General features: G+C 45.0%; 1 protein-coding gene across 1 annotated transcript in view; it reads right to left on the bottom strand.

Moving 5' to 3' along the window:
• LOC146171878 (uncharacterized) overlaps positions 1-17008 on the bottom strand; it is a 141328-nt gene that overhangs the window by 34421 nt on the left and 89899 nt on the right. The window contains exon 4 of the mRNA XM_084586267.1: positions 6717-6815. Coding sequence (XP_084442393.1) covers positions 6717-6815 — 99 coding nt within the window. The remainder of the gene's footprint in view (positions 1-6716; positions 6816-17008) is intronic.

Genomic DNA, 17008 nt, shown 5'->3' with positions numbered 1-17008 from the left:
ATATAAGTAAGGGCGAAACTTTGTTAAAGCACACACGATTGCAAGACACTCCTTTTCTGTGACGGTGTAGTTAGATTTAGCATTCGTTAGCGCTCGGCTAGCGTAAGCAACCACATATTCGGAAAAGCCTTGTTTGCGTTGAGCGAGGACAGCACCGAGATCGATGCCGCTTGCGTCAGTGTGCACCTCTGTAGGAGCGGATGGCTCGTAATGGCGGAGAATGGGCGGTGAAGTTAGTAGACGCCGCAGCTTATTGCAAGCATCGTCGCAGAGTAGGGTCCATGTAGACAAGTCGGCGGGACCATTCAGCAATTTTGTAAGCGATGCAGTAATGGTAGCGAAATTGCGGAGAAAATGGCGAAATTATTAGCATAGGCCGACGAAGCTGCGCAGCTCTTTAACAGACGTCGGTTTCGGGAATTCAGTTACCGCACGTAGTTTGTCCTGATCGGGTAGGACGCCATCTTCGGACACGACATGACCCAGCTTGCGGGCGCCAAAACATTTCTTTAGGTTAAGTTGGAGACCGGCGCCAGTGAGACAGCTCAGGATTTGGTGTAAGCGCACGAGGTGCGTCGGAAAATCGGGAGATAAAACGAAGATGTCATCCACAAAACAAAGACAAATGTTCCACTTGAGGCCGCGTAACATACGTTGTCCATCATTCGGTCAAACGTAGCAGGAGCGTTGCAAAGACCAAACGGCATCACAGTGAACTCATATAGTCCATCAGGTTTAACAAAGGCGGTCTTGGGTCGGTCAGACTCAGCCACAGGGACTTGCCAATAGCCCGAACGCAGGTCCAGGGACGAAAAGAACTCGGCTCCTTTTAAACAGTCGATGGCGTCGTCAATGCGGGGTAGTGGGCATACGTCTTTACGAGTAATTTTGTTAAGACGGTGGTAGTCAACGCAAAATCTTATGCAGCCGTCCTTCTTTTTCACAAGTACCAATGGAGGCGACCACGGACTTCATGAAAGCTGAATTGCACCACGTTGTAGCATGTCGTCGACTTGGTCAGTCAGCAATAACACGGCGCTCCGTAAGCGAAACACGGTAAGGGTGCTGTCGATGAGGGGCATGACTGCCGGTGTCGTTGTGGTGAACAACCTCGGTCGCACGGCCCAAGGAAGTCGTCTGAGCGTCAAACTACGAACGGAACTGGTTGAGGAGAGCAAACGGTTGTTCACGGTGAGTTGGATCGAGGTCACTGGACACAGACAATTGAAAAAGGTCCCAACTTGGTATATCGGAAGACTCAGTAATCGGAGTTATAGAGGCTACGTGGGCACTCTGTTGTAACCCATCAACCTCAAACGGCGGGATGAGGTCAGCAACTTCAATATGACCAAGGCATTCTCCACGAAGTAGCCGGACCACAGCGGTGGAGGCATTCGCAACAACAATGTCAGCGGCACCAAAGTTAATTTCCATGATAGCAAAGGGAAGAAAGAGGTGACGGCGAGAGGCGAACATGGGGGAAGGCGCAGAAAGGGTACACACACGGGAACAACCACAGCACAGTTGGGCGGAATGTCGGTGTCGTCGGCGATAAGTTTGACGCAAGAAAAGACGGCGAATGGTCAAGAACCGCACACAGAGCGCAGAGAATGCGACGTAGGCGCCGGCGCAGTCAATAACAGCATTGTGGCGGGAAAAGAAACCCTAGCCAAGAATTAAGTCATGCGAGCATGACGCAAGCACTAAAAACTCGACGACATATATAAGACGTCCGCGATAACTACACGCGCTGTGTAAGCAGCAGACCGACGAGCGGAATCGGCGCTGGCGGTGCGAAGATAAAGTCCAGAAGGCGGGGTGCTGACTTTATGAAGCGAGCGGCAAAAACTTTCGCTAATGACTGACAGAGTGGCCCCGGTATTGACGAGTGCAAGGGCACGAATACCGTCCACAAAAACTTCGAGAACGTTCGGCAGAGACAGAGGAGGACTTGTTGTAGGCGAAATGTGCGCAGTTTTTGCCCCAGGAACTGCGGCTGCTAGTTTTACGGGTCTTGTGTCATGGTACGACGCCGCATTGGCGTCAAGGACTGACGGCGAGGGGACGGCGAGCGGTTCAAAGGAATGTTCTGGCGGCCCAATGGGCTGTGCGGCTGCCCTGGAGATGTCTCCGAAGGTGGGCGCAAGGTGTCGTACTGATAATTGCTGTCAGCCATAGTGCGTGCAGGGGCAGAACGCAGAGTACGACGACACAGGCGGGCGACGTGGCCTGGAATACCGCAGGCATAGCAAATAGGCCGGATGTCATTCGTGCGCAAAGGATTGCAGTGAGGCGTCGTTGATAGGTACCGTAGACCGGCAGTGGGTGGCGCACTAGTCGGCACGTACGCAAAAAACTGTGGTGGCGGAGGGCGGGCGGTAACTTCTGCATATGTGGGAGACATTTGTTGGTACAGGTAGAGGCGGTACGACAACAGGGGGGGTTGTAACTCAATGGTGCAACAAGAGGTGTGGGCTGCAGTGGAACAGGGTCGACATGGAGTGTGACAGGCGCTGGCTGGCCAAAACTGGGAAATGCATCGGCAACCTCCTGCGCGATGGTTTGTCGGATCGCAGGGGTAAGTAGCTGGGCTGTAGACGACGGGCGTGGGCCATACAAAAGCCCAACCTGTCGGGAGACCTCATCTCGAACAAAATCTTTGATGTGAGCCAAAAGGTCGCTGCTCACAGCCAGGCCAGAGATGGACGAGGCAGGTGTGGGAGAGCGACGAGTGCAGAGGCGTTGCTTGAGCATTTCATTGAAACTCTGGCAAAGATTGTATACTGAGGCCACTGTGGTTGGGCTCCTTGCCCACAGCATGTGAAATGCATCGACATCAATGCCCTTCATTATGTACTTCATCTTGGTAGCCTCATCCATAGACGGATCGACACGCTTACATAAATCCACGACGTCTTCAGTGTAGCTCGTGAATGTTTCCCCTTCATGCTGAACTCGTACCCGCAAGGCTTCTTCAGCGCATAGTTTTCGCCCTGTGGGTCGACCGAAAACACCCGTGAACTTTGCTTTGAAGTTGGCCCAAGTTGGCATGTCGGCCTCATGATTTCGATACCAGAGGTTGGCAACGTCACTCAGGTAGAAGATGACGTTTTTGATCTTCATGCGGTCATCCCAGTGTTTATGACGACTACCCGCTCGTACGAGGCCAACCAATCTTCAACGTCCTGGTCGCCCTGCCCGCTGAACATTGCGGGATCTCGCTGCCGAATGGTGTCGGAGCATGAGATGGACAGCGAAGGGGTTGCCACTGGCTGTTGGCCTACCTCGTTCGTCGCCATAGGTATCGTACGGCTGCGGAGCTCCACGGTAATCGTGTAAGGGTCGTACGTCGGCACGTTCCACCAAATGAAGAGGGGTTTATTGGGGGTTATTCGGAGGACTGGACACGGCGACCGGTGACACAAGACGACCGTAGAGCGAAGCACAATATCGTCCGAACAAGGCGGTCCGAGCTCTCAGTGCGCGCGACAGCTGATCGGCGTATTCATCGTCGTTAGCGTCGGCGCTCTATCATCTTCTTCCTTACAAGACATTCATTTGGAAATAGCCAAGTTTCTGGGACTGCAATTACGTCGTATGTATTTTTGTGTTCACCTAAAAACGAGAGAAAAAATCTAAAGTTCTTTATATACTCCTTATATTCCAATGCAGTACTGAGCGAGTACAGTTCACATCGCAGAAGTTATCAACTTGATCAGCCGTAAGCATTTCTAAATCTTCAAGCTATCTTGTCAAGGTCGGTTACCGGTATTAATATATCGTGTCAAGGTCGGCTGCCGTGACTATGTGATGTAATTCTGAGCTATCCGTCTTTCTCATCAGAATTTTACCTCTAGAAACCCAAGTATACTTCCAGTTGTGTTCTTTCTTTGTAGTGACAGCCTTTGAAAGCAACAGCTTATTCTCGGGACGAAGATGTTCATTCACGAACAGCGATGTGGTGCCTGTCAAGCCTGCATCTGAAGTAGAAAGGCGTGTCTTCCTTGAGAATATCATACCAGCAATCACCTAGGCATTATAGAATATACTGGTGTTACATAAATTGTAACAAAAGAAAGACAGTTTAATGAAACAAACGCAATACATTAGAAAGGTTCCTACAAGTGAGCTAGAACATGATACAAACGTTAGAAAAACTCTTCACAGCATAATAAAAGCAGTACAAATTACTTCAGCAGTAAATTAGGAGACAGTGAAAACATGAGCGAAACTTATGGAAAAAAGAATAGTGAAAGCGTAGATTTTGAAGAATATAATTCAATTTACATAAGCAAAATGCAAACAGTGATTGCAAAAATATTTAAATCGGGTATTTACACAATATCTGCAGGAAGTTTGTTGCAGCAAATTCATGTACGTGGAATAAACGAATAAATAAATGTATTTGGGCGGCAGTGATTGACGTCAAGAGTGTCCTGTTAATTAAATCTTAAAGAACGGTATATGGGCGCATATATGAAGTGGCTGTGCAAGCTGTGGTGATGATGACCCTTGTTGATGAAACAAAGGCGAAACAATTTCCGCCTAAACCGACATTGCAGAGACATTTTGACCTTAATTTTAGCAATGCTGGCGGTGCGGGTATAGTTCGAAATAATGAAGTGAAAAGGCTTATTCTGAATCAATTAAAGAGCGTTATTTAGAGTGGCACTGTCAGAATCCCAGATTGATGCTGAATACTCCAGTTCGGAGCTTACTACAACAGATTTGTAAAGCTGTAATTTTATTTGAATTCAAGCATTACTGAAGTTCCGTCCCGAGTAACATAACGTGCTTGTAGCATGAGCAATGATGTGCATATGAGGCTTTCAACTGAGAGTGAATGATATTAGTACGCACAAACATCAATATTATGAAACACTCTCAAGGTTGACGCTGCTGAATATGTAGTTGGATGTACAACCGTCCGTTTTTATACACAGGTCAATTGACATTTTAGGTTTTATTTCCGGTGACCACTGTCTGCTCCAGAGAATGATATTATTTAGCTCTAGTTAGAGGGCCAGGGTTTCCAATCTTTGGCAGGTACAGCAGAGTCGGAGGCGTACAGGCGTATGCGCGATGCGATCACAGTCAGGTAAGTCATCAATTATATATATATATATATATATATATATATATATATATATATATATATATATAATATGCGAAGTACAGACCTAAGCATACAGCCCTGAAATGCTCCGATCGTTGCATTTATAAGTTGGGCCTCGTAGCCATTACAATCAACGTACTGAAAACGATTAGTCAGAAAGCATTCAAACCATCTTAATTTCTCAGAATCAAGTTTTATTGCAGAAAGTTTTGTCATGATGATTTTGTGTTTAGCTTGTTCAAAATTTTTAGAGAAGTCAAAGAATGTATAATTTGCATGAGAACAGTTTTTTAATATTGCACTGAATGAATAAGTGAAATGTAAAGCTCTATTTGCAATAAAAATGACGGACGAAAACCATGTTTAACAGGGACGAAGATAATTTTATTCTAACAAGTGGCAAATACATGAATACCTGATGAGTTCAATCAATTAAAATAAAATACTTCAAATGGAAATTGGTGGGCAGTTTAAGGGCAGCTGTTATTTACCAGACGTATGCGAAGAAACCGCCTTCCTTACTCTAAGTTGTATGGATAACATATAATGGTCCAGTGTTTACATAAAGTTTAGCCAGTAACCGTGACGAATATTTTTTAGTCTCTTTAAGGAACTTTGTTGTTAAGTGTTCGCAACCACATGAGGAGGGGTTTTCAAAAATTGATTAATTTTGAAATTTGTAGGGTCACAAACAACTAAGTGAACAGGGACAAAATTACAGCAGGGATAATCAAATGTTACAGCCGCGCTGTAGCAAGAGCAGCTGTTTAACAACTGAAGGTAAAATATTGAGGCACACTAGATCGGTTTAATACACTCATGCGAATCAATGCTGAGAGGTATCTGGTGACTAAAATTGGGATTTACAATAATTCAGAACTGTACTGGATTCTGAGATAATATATTCGGGAAAGTATTGTATATAAAGTAATCTTTATCGTCCGGAAGAGCTTTTTATAGCGTTCTTCAAACTTGCGGTACTGGTTCCAGCGATGAAATGTATTGAACGTCTTTGCAACACAAAAACGCCTTCACGTTTTATTAGAAAGGCGTTTTATGGGAGTCGTGTATACGGAATCTTATGTATTAGGTCGAACGTTCTAGTAGGCCCATGCGGGCCTGTCAGTGCTTTAACGTTTTTTAGTGAGCAGCTACTAGCTTTCTTATGCACTTCGTTTATCAAGGTATTTGACATTCGTTAAACCTAACCTTTCCACTCAACCAGAAAATATTCTAATAACGATCATTTAGGCCACTCTTATTTCATCGCAGTTTATCCTGAAATAAATATATTATTGTATCAATAAAATGATAGAGTAATAAGCGATGTAAACTAGGGTGATCGTCAAAAAATCAACAGTCCAATTTGCGCATAACATACCCATCCCGTTCTTGTGACTTCATTTGAAAACAACATTTGTGGTTTATATCAGGGGAACAAAATATTGTACCAATTCTACTGAATTCCTTCTACAGTTTTTGGTATGCGGCGGCCGATGTGGCTTTCCGGCAGAAAAAGTTTTTGTTATTAGGAGTGAAATAAAATTGGGGACTCAGCGAGTAAAGAACCTTTTGAAGTCCTTTGAAAGCCACAGCTTACCTTTTTTGTCCTTTTCATCCAGTGAAAATACTGTGAAGACGCTGCATCCAGATTTTGAGTACACAAGTGTCATATTTTCAAACGGTGATTTGTCTTGTGCTGAAACAATGAAAAGTAGTTACCGCCTTTCTGAATGCCTTGTCACAGCACTGGATCAACATGCATCCGGAGTGCTCATTTCGAAACTGTTCCGTTTTGAAAAACCTGACTGACGATTGCGATACTCAGTAAATCGAAATCAGCGCGCTATTCTTTACGTGGTATTTGCGAGGACAAGAACGTTAAAGGTATGCACTGTTACAGAGTCCAATTTGCTTTCCACAGGCACATTCCTCGAGCTTAACTAGTTTTCAAACCTTCACTAAGACGAATAAAGCCTTGTGGCCAGACAACGTTATACGTTTTAGACGTGCTCCAATGGCTGTTCTTTAAAGACAAGGCCCATATATATACCGATCTTTTATACCGAGGAGATACAAGGGAGACGAGCGGAATATTTGTCGCATAAATATTAGGAATTGTGTAACTAAATTTTTTTTATCTAATACTAGAATTAATGCAGATCTCTTGCGGGTGCTGCGTGTCACAGGCTGTGTGCGACATGTTTTATGAGCGTGTTAAACAAGAAATAAACAGCCACTGCCAGCAAACCGATGTCCGCGCGTCCATAATATTAACCTTCCCAATCTCTATACATGGCTTAAGCTGACAGCGCCACATCTAGAGTAAGGAAAAAGTAAGATATTATTAGCCCTTGTACAAACCAAACCCGATTTTGTATTATCAAGGTCTAAAACAACCATATGCAGTTTTGCATCACGGAATATCACGACTTGCCGAAATAATTCTAAGAGATTCTTCTACCCTCACGAAAGGTCAGCTTCCTCTGTGTTGTAGCGCAGCGCACCCACCGGCAGCACAGAGCCACCTATACTACGCCTTGCCATTTATCATTAAGATCGATAGAGGCTAGCTCTTTTTTCGTAGTGGAAAGAAATACATATTCGCCGACTAAAAAATCACCTTTCAGTAGTCGTAATCACACCTTTAATTGTTTATTGTCTAAAAGCAGAAATTTAATTTAGCCGAGCTGATAGCTTCGCGTCAATTTCAAGCCCAATGACTTCCCACGAACTAACTTAGGCAACCGAATTAAGCGAAGAGCCATTAACATGCAGCTTATACTTCCAACTCAAAACAGTAATTGCACCTGTGAAACCAACGCTAAGAATTCCTCGCCACAATAGGCAGCACTCCAATTTCTACATTAGCACGCGCCCGCACTGCTCATACACAGCAGGAGCCTCCACTTCGCCAGGTACCATGGGCCTCTAAGTCATTTGGGCTGAAATGTTCACAATCTACTACCCGAGCGAGGGCCCACCTAACTTCTACTAGCCACAGCTCTTCACCTTGCTCGCCGCTTGGTTTCAATAGACGTTTTCCTTACTCTAGCCCTCCTAGTTGCCACCGCCACTAGCTTCTGAGCTTACATGTGATAATTAACACTGTTTGCTCAAATCTGGCTCGCTTCGTATTTTCGTGCTTACTGGAATTGTGGCGCTAAAACTACGTCATTCGTTATGTTTATTGTTAGTTTAAATATGCCAGAATTTAATGACTGGCTCCACTCTTTATAGATAACGATTGGTTTTACTAAAGCAGTAATATTATTTGACGAGATGTTTATTATTTTATATATTATTTTATTACTGTAATAATTATGTAGAATGCTAGAGAGAAGACTTTTATTATCCTAGCGGTCATAGAATGGCTACCGCCACCTGGGCTTTTCGAAGATCATTTCGATATATCAAATTCTCCGCGTTAAAAGCGCTCAATTAGGTTTTATTAGAGTTTACTAGACGGCAGTCAGTTGACGCAGATAGCGCAGGAAAGATCGAAAGCAGCGCATACCAATGTGCCTACAATGTGCCTCACGAGAGCACAATGCACAGACAATGTTTCTTAGTTCCAGACCTAAGAGAGTGTAAAATACAGCGGTACAAGCTCCGCCTATTGTTAGGAGCACTGCGTCGAAAATCACAATAATATGACATCCAATATCTGTTTACACGATCGCTATAAGCCGCCTGTAACGCCATGTTCATGCGGTTTGTAGGCGATTCACCTTTTTCAGTCGTCTGTCCATCCTGTATCGACGGTGAACAAAACACCTTAAATGTATTCTCGCACCAGCCCTTTAGCTTCATGCGAATAAGTTAAAGGATAAAAGCATAATATTGCGAGTGTTTCTTTATAGCAATTGAATGTTTTAGTTTTGAGTGTATGCAAGCTTTGAAAAAAAGCGAAGCGCCATGCGAGTGCCAAAAATATCACATGCTCTGCCGCTAGCGGCGCTAATGGGTTCCGTTCTCTCGCAGCCAAATCGAACGTGTTTAACACACAAGGAGTCTCGTATGGTGAGATGCCGGCGGGGTGTTACTGGGCTATTTCTCTTTGTTCCGTTCGCTCGAGGGAACATTGGGGCACTAGCTACACGCTGGCTGCGAATTTCTTTCCTGCTTTATTATCCCCCCCCCCCCTCCCCTATACGTAAAACAAACGACATATAAGAATCCCCTTAGCGAAGCAAAGATATTTAGCAACCTACAGTACATAGCAACAGAAGTCTTTTGCTCGGCACGCTCTCGATCCAAAAAAGTTTTTCATGATTAAATTACGCACTCTCATTGAATCTGCGCACAGAAGAGGAGTCCAGCCGATCAAAATTCTTACGAATGACTTTGCATTGGCTTGAACCATGTGAAAACTTTACTCTGAAGCCGATATGTTGTCTCAGCGGCGATTCTTGTTCAAAGACCTGGAATTTCCATCCTAATGCAAAACTAGGACCGTCAAACTCTTTTGCCGTAGAGAGACATCCACTAGGTTGCTGCTGCAATGTTTCACCGCGCTCATAGTTATGGCATTTTAAGACGGCAATGTACTCAGACAGCGGTAACACGTCTCTGTCTGTGCTGTACGTGGTTCATAGCGCCACCTCATCATCGTCATCATGGAGTAGCACTAGAGTACCATGCCATAAGGTAATCGCTAATAGAATCAGGAAGTCCTTAGACATTAATCAACAAAAAGATCAGCCAGGTCTTCGGAAAGGGCACTTCACTATTGATCATCTGCATACCACCCACCAGGTGATAGAAAAATTACAGGAATACAACCACCCCTTTTATATAGCATTCATTCATTACGAAAATGCATTTGACTCATTAGAAACATCGGTGGTTAAGAAGGCATTGGGAAAACAGAGTTATAGGAGCCGTACATGAAAGTACTGAAAGGTATAGTGTCTCCAGAGCAACCATAGTTCTTCTTATGAGAAAAGTATTAGGCAGAGAGACACGATCTTCCTAGTACTATTCACAGCTTTATTAGAGGAAGTATTCAAAGACTTCGAATGAGAGCAGTCAAGGATAATGGTAGATGAAGAATACCTCAGTAATCTGTGATTCACTTATAAAAATGCATTGATAAGTAATTCAGGAGATGAACAGCAAAGAATGCTTGTTGACACCGACAGGAGTAGCAGAAAGGTAAGCTTGAAAATCAATGTGCAGAAGGCAGGTAATGTCGAAAAACTTCTTAAAGGAACAGCAGTTCACATCAGGGAGCGAGCCGCTGCAAAGTGTAGGCGAATATATCTACTTAAGGCAGGTAGTAACCGCAGCTCTGGACCATGAAAGGGAAATAACTGAGTGAATAAGAATGTAATGAAGCGCAGTTGGCAAGTACTCGCAGATTATGACTAGCAGCTTACAAGTATCGCTCAAGAGCAAAGTATGCAACAGTTACATCTTACCTGTACTCATCTATTGGGCTGAAACGTAGAGGCTAACGAAAAGGGTTTACTCAAGTTGAGGACAACGCAGAGGGCTATAGAACGAAACATGAGAGTGGTACCGTTCAAGGATAGGAAGCGTGCAGACTGGATCAGAGAAAAGCTCAAGTTACTGACATTCTAGTGGAAATCAAGAAGAAGAAATGGTCATGGACAGGACATGTAGAGCGAAGAGAGGATAACCGATGATCGCTTAGGTCAACAAACTTGATTTCAAGGAAGAAAAGCATATCAGAGGGCGGCAGAAAGTTAGGTGGGCGGATGAGGTTTAGAAGTTCGCAAGGGTCAAGTGGATGCAGCTATAACAGGACTGGGTTAATCGGAGGGATAAGGGAAAGGCTTTCGCCCTGCAGTGGATATAGTCCTGCTGGTAATTATGATGAACGTGTCATAAGCTTTTCACTGTGCGCAATGCGGTTACAGTGAATATTTTAACGTTCATATATATGTCACCGCAGTCCAGAATAACAAACCAGCTTCAGCAGGTACTCAATATTTCTTCGCGAGTGTGGTCACATGCATGTGCGGTGATGCTCTTACCACCTGCAATGCTTCTACAGTCAAGATTACAGGCGTCCGAAGCAACGCTTTACTGTGTCCGGAAAGTAATTAAGGCGTCACCTAATCGCAACATATAACCGCTTTATGGGCTTGACGGCGTCAGTTCTGATTTATATGAATGGCACACTCAAGCAACCTCCTTAATTTTGGAAGCTACCCAGTTCAACTCGGGAATACTATGGCGCTTGCAGATTCAATGTTGAACCCCGTTTCATCCTGGTCATTTTAGCCTCGCAAGCTAAAAAACTGACATGCAACGCTGGCGACATCTCCGCCTATGCAAAATGTTTTCTGTCTGTGCTATGAGCTGAACAGCGACAAATATCTGAGACGACTACGTGGCGGGTCACATACACTTAGAGTAGATAGCAAGTCCCCCGTGTTGCCGCGTTTTACACATGTGTATAGTCGAAAACTATTTACTCATGCAGATGCATTGGAATTCAATAATACGCTGTAATATGGGGTGTATGTGACGCCTCTGACACAGTTATTAATTAGGTTATGCATACGAATTGGCTTGCCCAGATTACAGGCCGCTGGCCGAGCATGTTTATTAAAAGCAAAATTTTTTTCTCAGCCCGTCATGGGGCTTTGTCGGACTTGTATATGGAACATACCAAGTCCTCGGTTCCTGGCGCGATAGATCTTCGGCTGCACGAGCAACAGAGGCCTTGTTCAGTTTTTTTAAGGCCACAGGGTTTTTAAAGACTTTTTAAACTCATTGTGGTGTGCTTAGTGCGTGTAAAAACATATGTGACCTATCTCTTTCATTCATTCCTTCCCTCCCCTTTTTATCCTCAGCAGGAGTAGCAAGGCCGGCTGGAGCACAAAGCAGACAATCGCTATGGAGAAAGTATATCTCTCATATGCATGATACGACGACAATCGAGAAAATTTCAAAGCCTACGTTAATCATCTTGCTGTGTAGAGGTGAACTTGAAGTGTGCAAGCAGAAAAATATTCACAGTTTATCCATTGCTGTCATACACAGTTTATCCAAATACTGTCATGGCATTTTTAACTCCCAGAGCCACTGTTTCGAAACAATCAGAGCGAAGTCTGCCGAGTTATGTTGCTACGAGACGCTCCATCCACTGTGGAATGGTTGCGTGATATAAAAGCTAGCCTGGCTGAGTACACAGTCAAATCTTTCTCTAGCGTACAAAAGTAGGATAAATTACAAGGTGTGCTAATTGCACTCAGTGAACAGCTTCAACACTATAAATTGCATGAAGGGTAGTGGAGCACACGTAATTAAAACCTGCTAAAAAGATACTTCCATAGCTTACTTCAACAGGCAATGAAAACAATGAGCAATAAAGAAGTCAAAATTATTGCACCAAAGGTGTAATTACGTGAGGGGTGGTTTATGGACTGCCCACGAAGCCAGTGAAAGGACACGAAACTGGCGATAACCCGAAATGACTTTTCATAAATTAATGAAACGGGAAGGTGTTCCGAGTGTCGAATTTCGTATCTTGAAAACATTTGTTCGTCATCTGAACGCGCCGCCGGAGTTCGGAGAGGTTTCGAGTTTGGCTAAAATACCAGCATACTGCATCACGCCACTGTACATATTCTCACCCTTTTTTTGCAACCACTCCTAGAATGGCTAATAAACAAAACAAAAGATGTTTAAACACAGTCGGTGTTAGGGTTTGGCGAATTTAAAGGAAATGTATTTCCAATCAGTAAAGCCGTGCTATGCAAATGCTTCGAGTTCATTCCTCACCCGAGTTTTGTTCGCCTTTGCGCGGCAGTAGTCATTAAAAGTAAGTGCGGAAAGCGCCGAAGCTTCAGAGAATAACAAAATGGGAAGACAAAATCAGACAAGCGGAACTTGCGCTGGCACCTTTACCATTTCGAACATATCATACTGGGGACGGCAGTGAACCAGCGCCGCCTATTCTTATCAGTTTAACAGCTAAAATAATAATAACATGACTTAATCACTATATGTGTACCCACCCGCTGGTTGATGACATCCGGGAACATGACTTGGATGTACCTGGCAAGCAAAAGTAGCGTTGACCGACCGCAGCTTATCCGCATTTAACACTGATACGCCATGTGTTATATTTTTGAGTGACAGGCGAACTTGGGATAAACTGAATTTTGAAAGCTTCCGAGAATAATTTGGGATTATCAAAGCGGGGGCAGGTTTCGACCTGCGGTAAAAGTCACTTTGAAAGATGTAGATCTACGGCGTATTTATAGTCATATTAAAGTGCATGTGCACTACCTGTGCGGCGAGCTAGACGACGACTACTTTTTCTAAGTCGAAGATCAAGGCTTCTGCATTTCCGGGTTCTATAAAACACTACAGGAATATTTACTCAAAGTTTTTTCATATGCTGCTGTTTCGGACTCCACCGGCTCGCTGTGACAAGTGGTATTACATATCCGATACCGTTATTGATAACGTACAGAAGCATATGACTGGCTCAATTTACAGGCTACCACCCGAGCACGTTTATATTAACTAGACATTACTTCTTTGTTGAATGAGCCGATTAAAATTACTGATGTGGTTCTTCATCCTGAAAGGCTGACACAGGCAATGAAGTAACAAGATCATCATTGTGAGCTAGGAAAACAATAAAAGAGGAACAAACAAGTTGATCTGCATGGTGGGTCGACCTAATTGCCCATGTCTGCATAGAATTACTCTCAAAGTCATCGTTTATTCAAATTACGTGCGCAGTCTTCCATTCCACGCTACTCAGTCAAGGGAGGCTTCGTCACTCATGGAGTTCTGCGTGCAATAAAAACCTGCTTCAGTTCCCTATTGGTTCGTAGAGTTCCCTAGCGGGCAGAGTAAAATGTAATAAATTATGCTTTTCTAGCCACATTCGGTGCACACAGTTCACACTATAAAAAAGCTTTTAAATCATCGTAATGTGAGTAATAAGCACGCGCTTGAATTATGTTGTGTGTGTTTTACTTGTACAAGTTATCCAGTTGGCGAAATGAAATCGAAGTGAAAGAATGTACCTAAGGTGTTATCAACGTGAACGGTACTTAATCCTCTGTCCAAAACTGCATGAAATGACACCCAAGTGGACATATCAACAGAATGACTCTATATGATCCAATGAAATGAAATGCCTTTGGGGGAATCAATTTAAAGTGTTCATAGAAATATCTCATCAACTGATGGTTTCGCCCAAGCTCATGGTGATTCCTAGTTAAACCAAGCTCAGAGGAGGAGGAGAAAACGAGGGCGGAAGGCAGGGTTGTTGACCAGAAAGAATGAATTCCGGTTGGCTACCCTGCACTGGGGAAGGGGAAGGGGATTATAGGGGGAGGGTAGAAGAGGAATCCAAGCTCAGAGCATCCTGCATAGTGCGGTCGGAGGCCAAGCGCGAGAATTCTTTGGGGAGATGTAGCCTATTAAGGCAATCCCTTGATCCAGGAGACCAAGGAATGGAGTACAAGTGTCTTGTTTGGAAACCCTACAAAAGATCCAGAAGTACAACAATTGGGAAAAGCTGAACGCCATGTTTCAACAAGAAATAAGACAGCAATCGTGTTACCCGTCGCGGATCCCCTTGTGGATCCTTTTCAGTGTAAAATTCTTTCGCTAATGGCGTTATCAATAAATACTCAGTTTTCAACGTACATGGTGCACTCGCAAGCAACGTCCTTTCGACAGACTCCACCCAGGCTTTACCCTTCAGCGACACCGACTGCTAATTTCCTGATTCCTACACGACGGACAGCCACGACACCTTTCACTAACCTTTTCCTGGCATATAGAGCCTCTCCTCGAGCATTACTACCAGCGCGAATGATTCGCTAGTCTGTATAATATGCCGCTGCACAGAGGCCTGTTGGGGCGCGCCACCTCTACGTGAAAGATTTAAAACATGCTGATTCTGCTGCAGGCCATTTATCTTTCTCATGACAAATGTTTTCGATGGTATGATGCCTTCTTATTTTCGGTGACGTCGCTTGCTGACACACTTGATAGTTGGCTGAAACTGTTTGTCCCGATCCTTTGTTCTTTTTCTATCAATGCACACCTGCTCTTTCTTTTACTTGCTTTGTCTGGTGACATTGAGTTGATCCCTGAACCACCAACTCTTGAAACGATATCAGAGACCTGCACGAATGGAGCTCTCACAAAACATCATATTATCTGAGCTTGCTTTGAGGTGTTCTGTCCAAACAAGCATTGAATCTCTTGTCAGTCATCTTCTATTCTATGCTGACATACTAGAAAAAGAAGTCGAAGCTTGCCAATCTGTAGACCAACCTGCTTCTGTGATTGATTGATTCATAGGAAGGGAAAGGCGCGGTAACTGTCTCACTTGTTTTCTGCGAACAACTCAACCGCGCCGTAAGGCAAGGGAGGAAGGTGGGAGTGAAAGTGGAAAGAGAGAAAGAGGAGCCGTGGTGAAGGGCTATGGCGTAATTTCGACCACCTGGGGATCTTTACCGTGCGCTGACGTCGGGCAGCACACGGACGTCACTTCGCTTTGCCTCCAAGACAGTAGAGAAAACAGAGAAGAAAGGAAAAGAAGTGGGAAAGAAAGACGCGCGCAGCAACAACAGCCGTCGCCCACCACCTAAGTGTTGGGGGTGCAATGACGGTCTACAAAAGGTAAAAATTGAATGGCTAGCTAGCCGCCGCTGCAAATGGCATTGACCTGCCATCCCAGCCCCGTAGGGCAGAAACTGCAGCCCTTCACCTCTGTCTCGCGTTTCTATGGCGACGAAATAGCGAAACAAGGTATACATGTGTTGTGCGATGTGACCACGCGTTGTTGTTGTTGCGACTGTAGGAATGAGGAAACGAAAAATGCACGGGCCTGCTACTGGCTCTGTAGCTGAGCCACATTCGCTGCTTTGTGCAGACGGAGAAGAAAATAGAGAAAAAGAAAGAAAAAAATTCGTAGTGCCTTAGCTCTGCTAGGCCTAGAATACGTAGCGTAAATTTACGGCTATACCTGGTGCTGAGGTTTCACTTTCATTGAGTTTTATTGTGTGTTGCGAGCACCGACGAGTCCTGAAATAATTTATTAATCCTCCTCGTGGTCGAAATTGTCCGGACTCTTCCACTACGGCGTCTCTCATAGCCTGAGTCGCTTTGGAATGTTAAACCCCACAAACCAACCAACCAACCAACCAACCAACCATCATCCTCCTCGTCCTCTTCCTCACTTTTCTCTGGCTGCTGTTGCTTTTGTTTCGCGGCGCACAGCACACGGACGCCTCTTCATTTGGCCTCCATCGAAACGCAGCCGCCGAGGTCGGGTTCGAACCCGGGAGGAGGAAGAAAAAACTTTATTAAACGAGCGAGTTTGGACCCTTCAAGGAACCAGGGCCACCGCACGGCCCTCACATTACGCGCATGTGTCCAGGTCACGTAGGGCCATGGCACTGGCACCCCGGTCCACACAGGGAAGTTGTATGTCCAGGTCCTGCGACGTAAGGAGGGCCTCCCATTCCCCCATGATCCGATCGCGGGATTTCCCTGCGGGGGAGGATCGGCAGGGCAGCCGAAAAGAATGTGGTCCAAGGTGGCGTGCAACTCTCCACAGAGAGTGCACTCAGGGGAGACGGGTCGGTAGTAGGATAGGCGTTGAGGGGTGAGAAGCTTTCGGGTTTGAAGATGCCGCCAGAGGATTTGTTGGGAGTGAGACAGGTGGGAGTGGGGAGGGGGGTAGAGTCGACGGGCAAGGCGTGCTTGCTGTGTGAGCTCAGAAAATGTATGTGCCCGCTCCCTCGAGAAATCCCGGCATGGGTCGCCATTTGCCCGGCTAATAAGTCCTCGGGCTGTGCTATCGGCGGCCTCATTTCCGGGATTGCCAGAGTGAGCCGGCGCCCATATGAGCTCAATACGCCTGTCAGAATTCAGGGT

The sequence above is a fragment of the Amblyomma maculatum genome, unplaced genomic scaffold (assembly GCF_055883805.1).
Source record: "Amblyomma maculatum isolate TAMU_Amacu unplaced genomic scaffold, ASM5588380v1 scaffold_17, whole genome shotgun sequence".
Classification (NCBI taxonomy): Eukaryota; Metazoa; Arthropoda; class Arachnida; order Ixodida; family Ixodidae; genus Amblyomma; species Amblyomma maculatum.
Note: the sequence above shows the minus strand (reverse complement) of the source record. Positions and strands in the feature narration are given on the sequence as shown.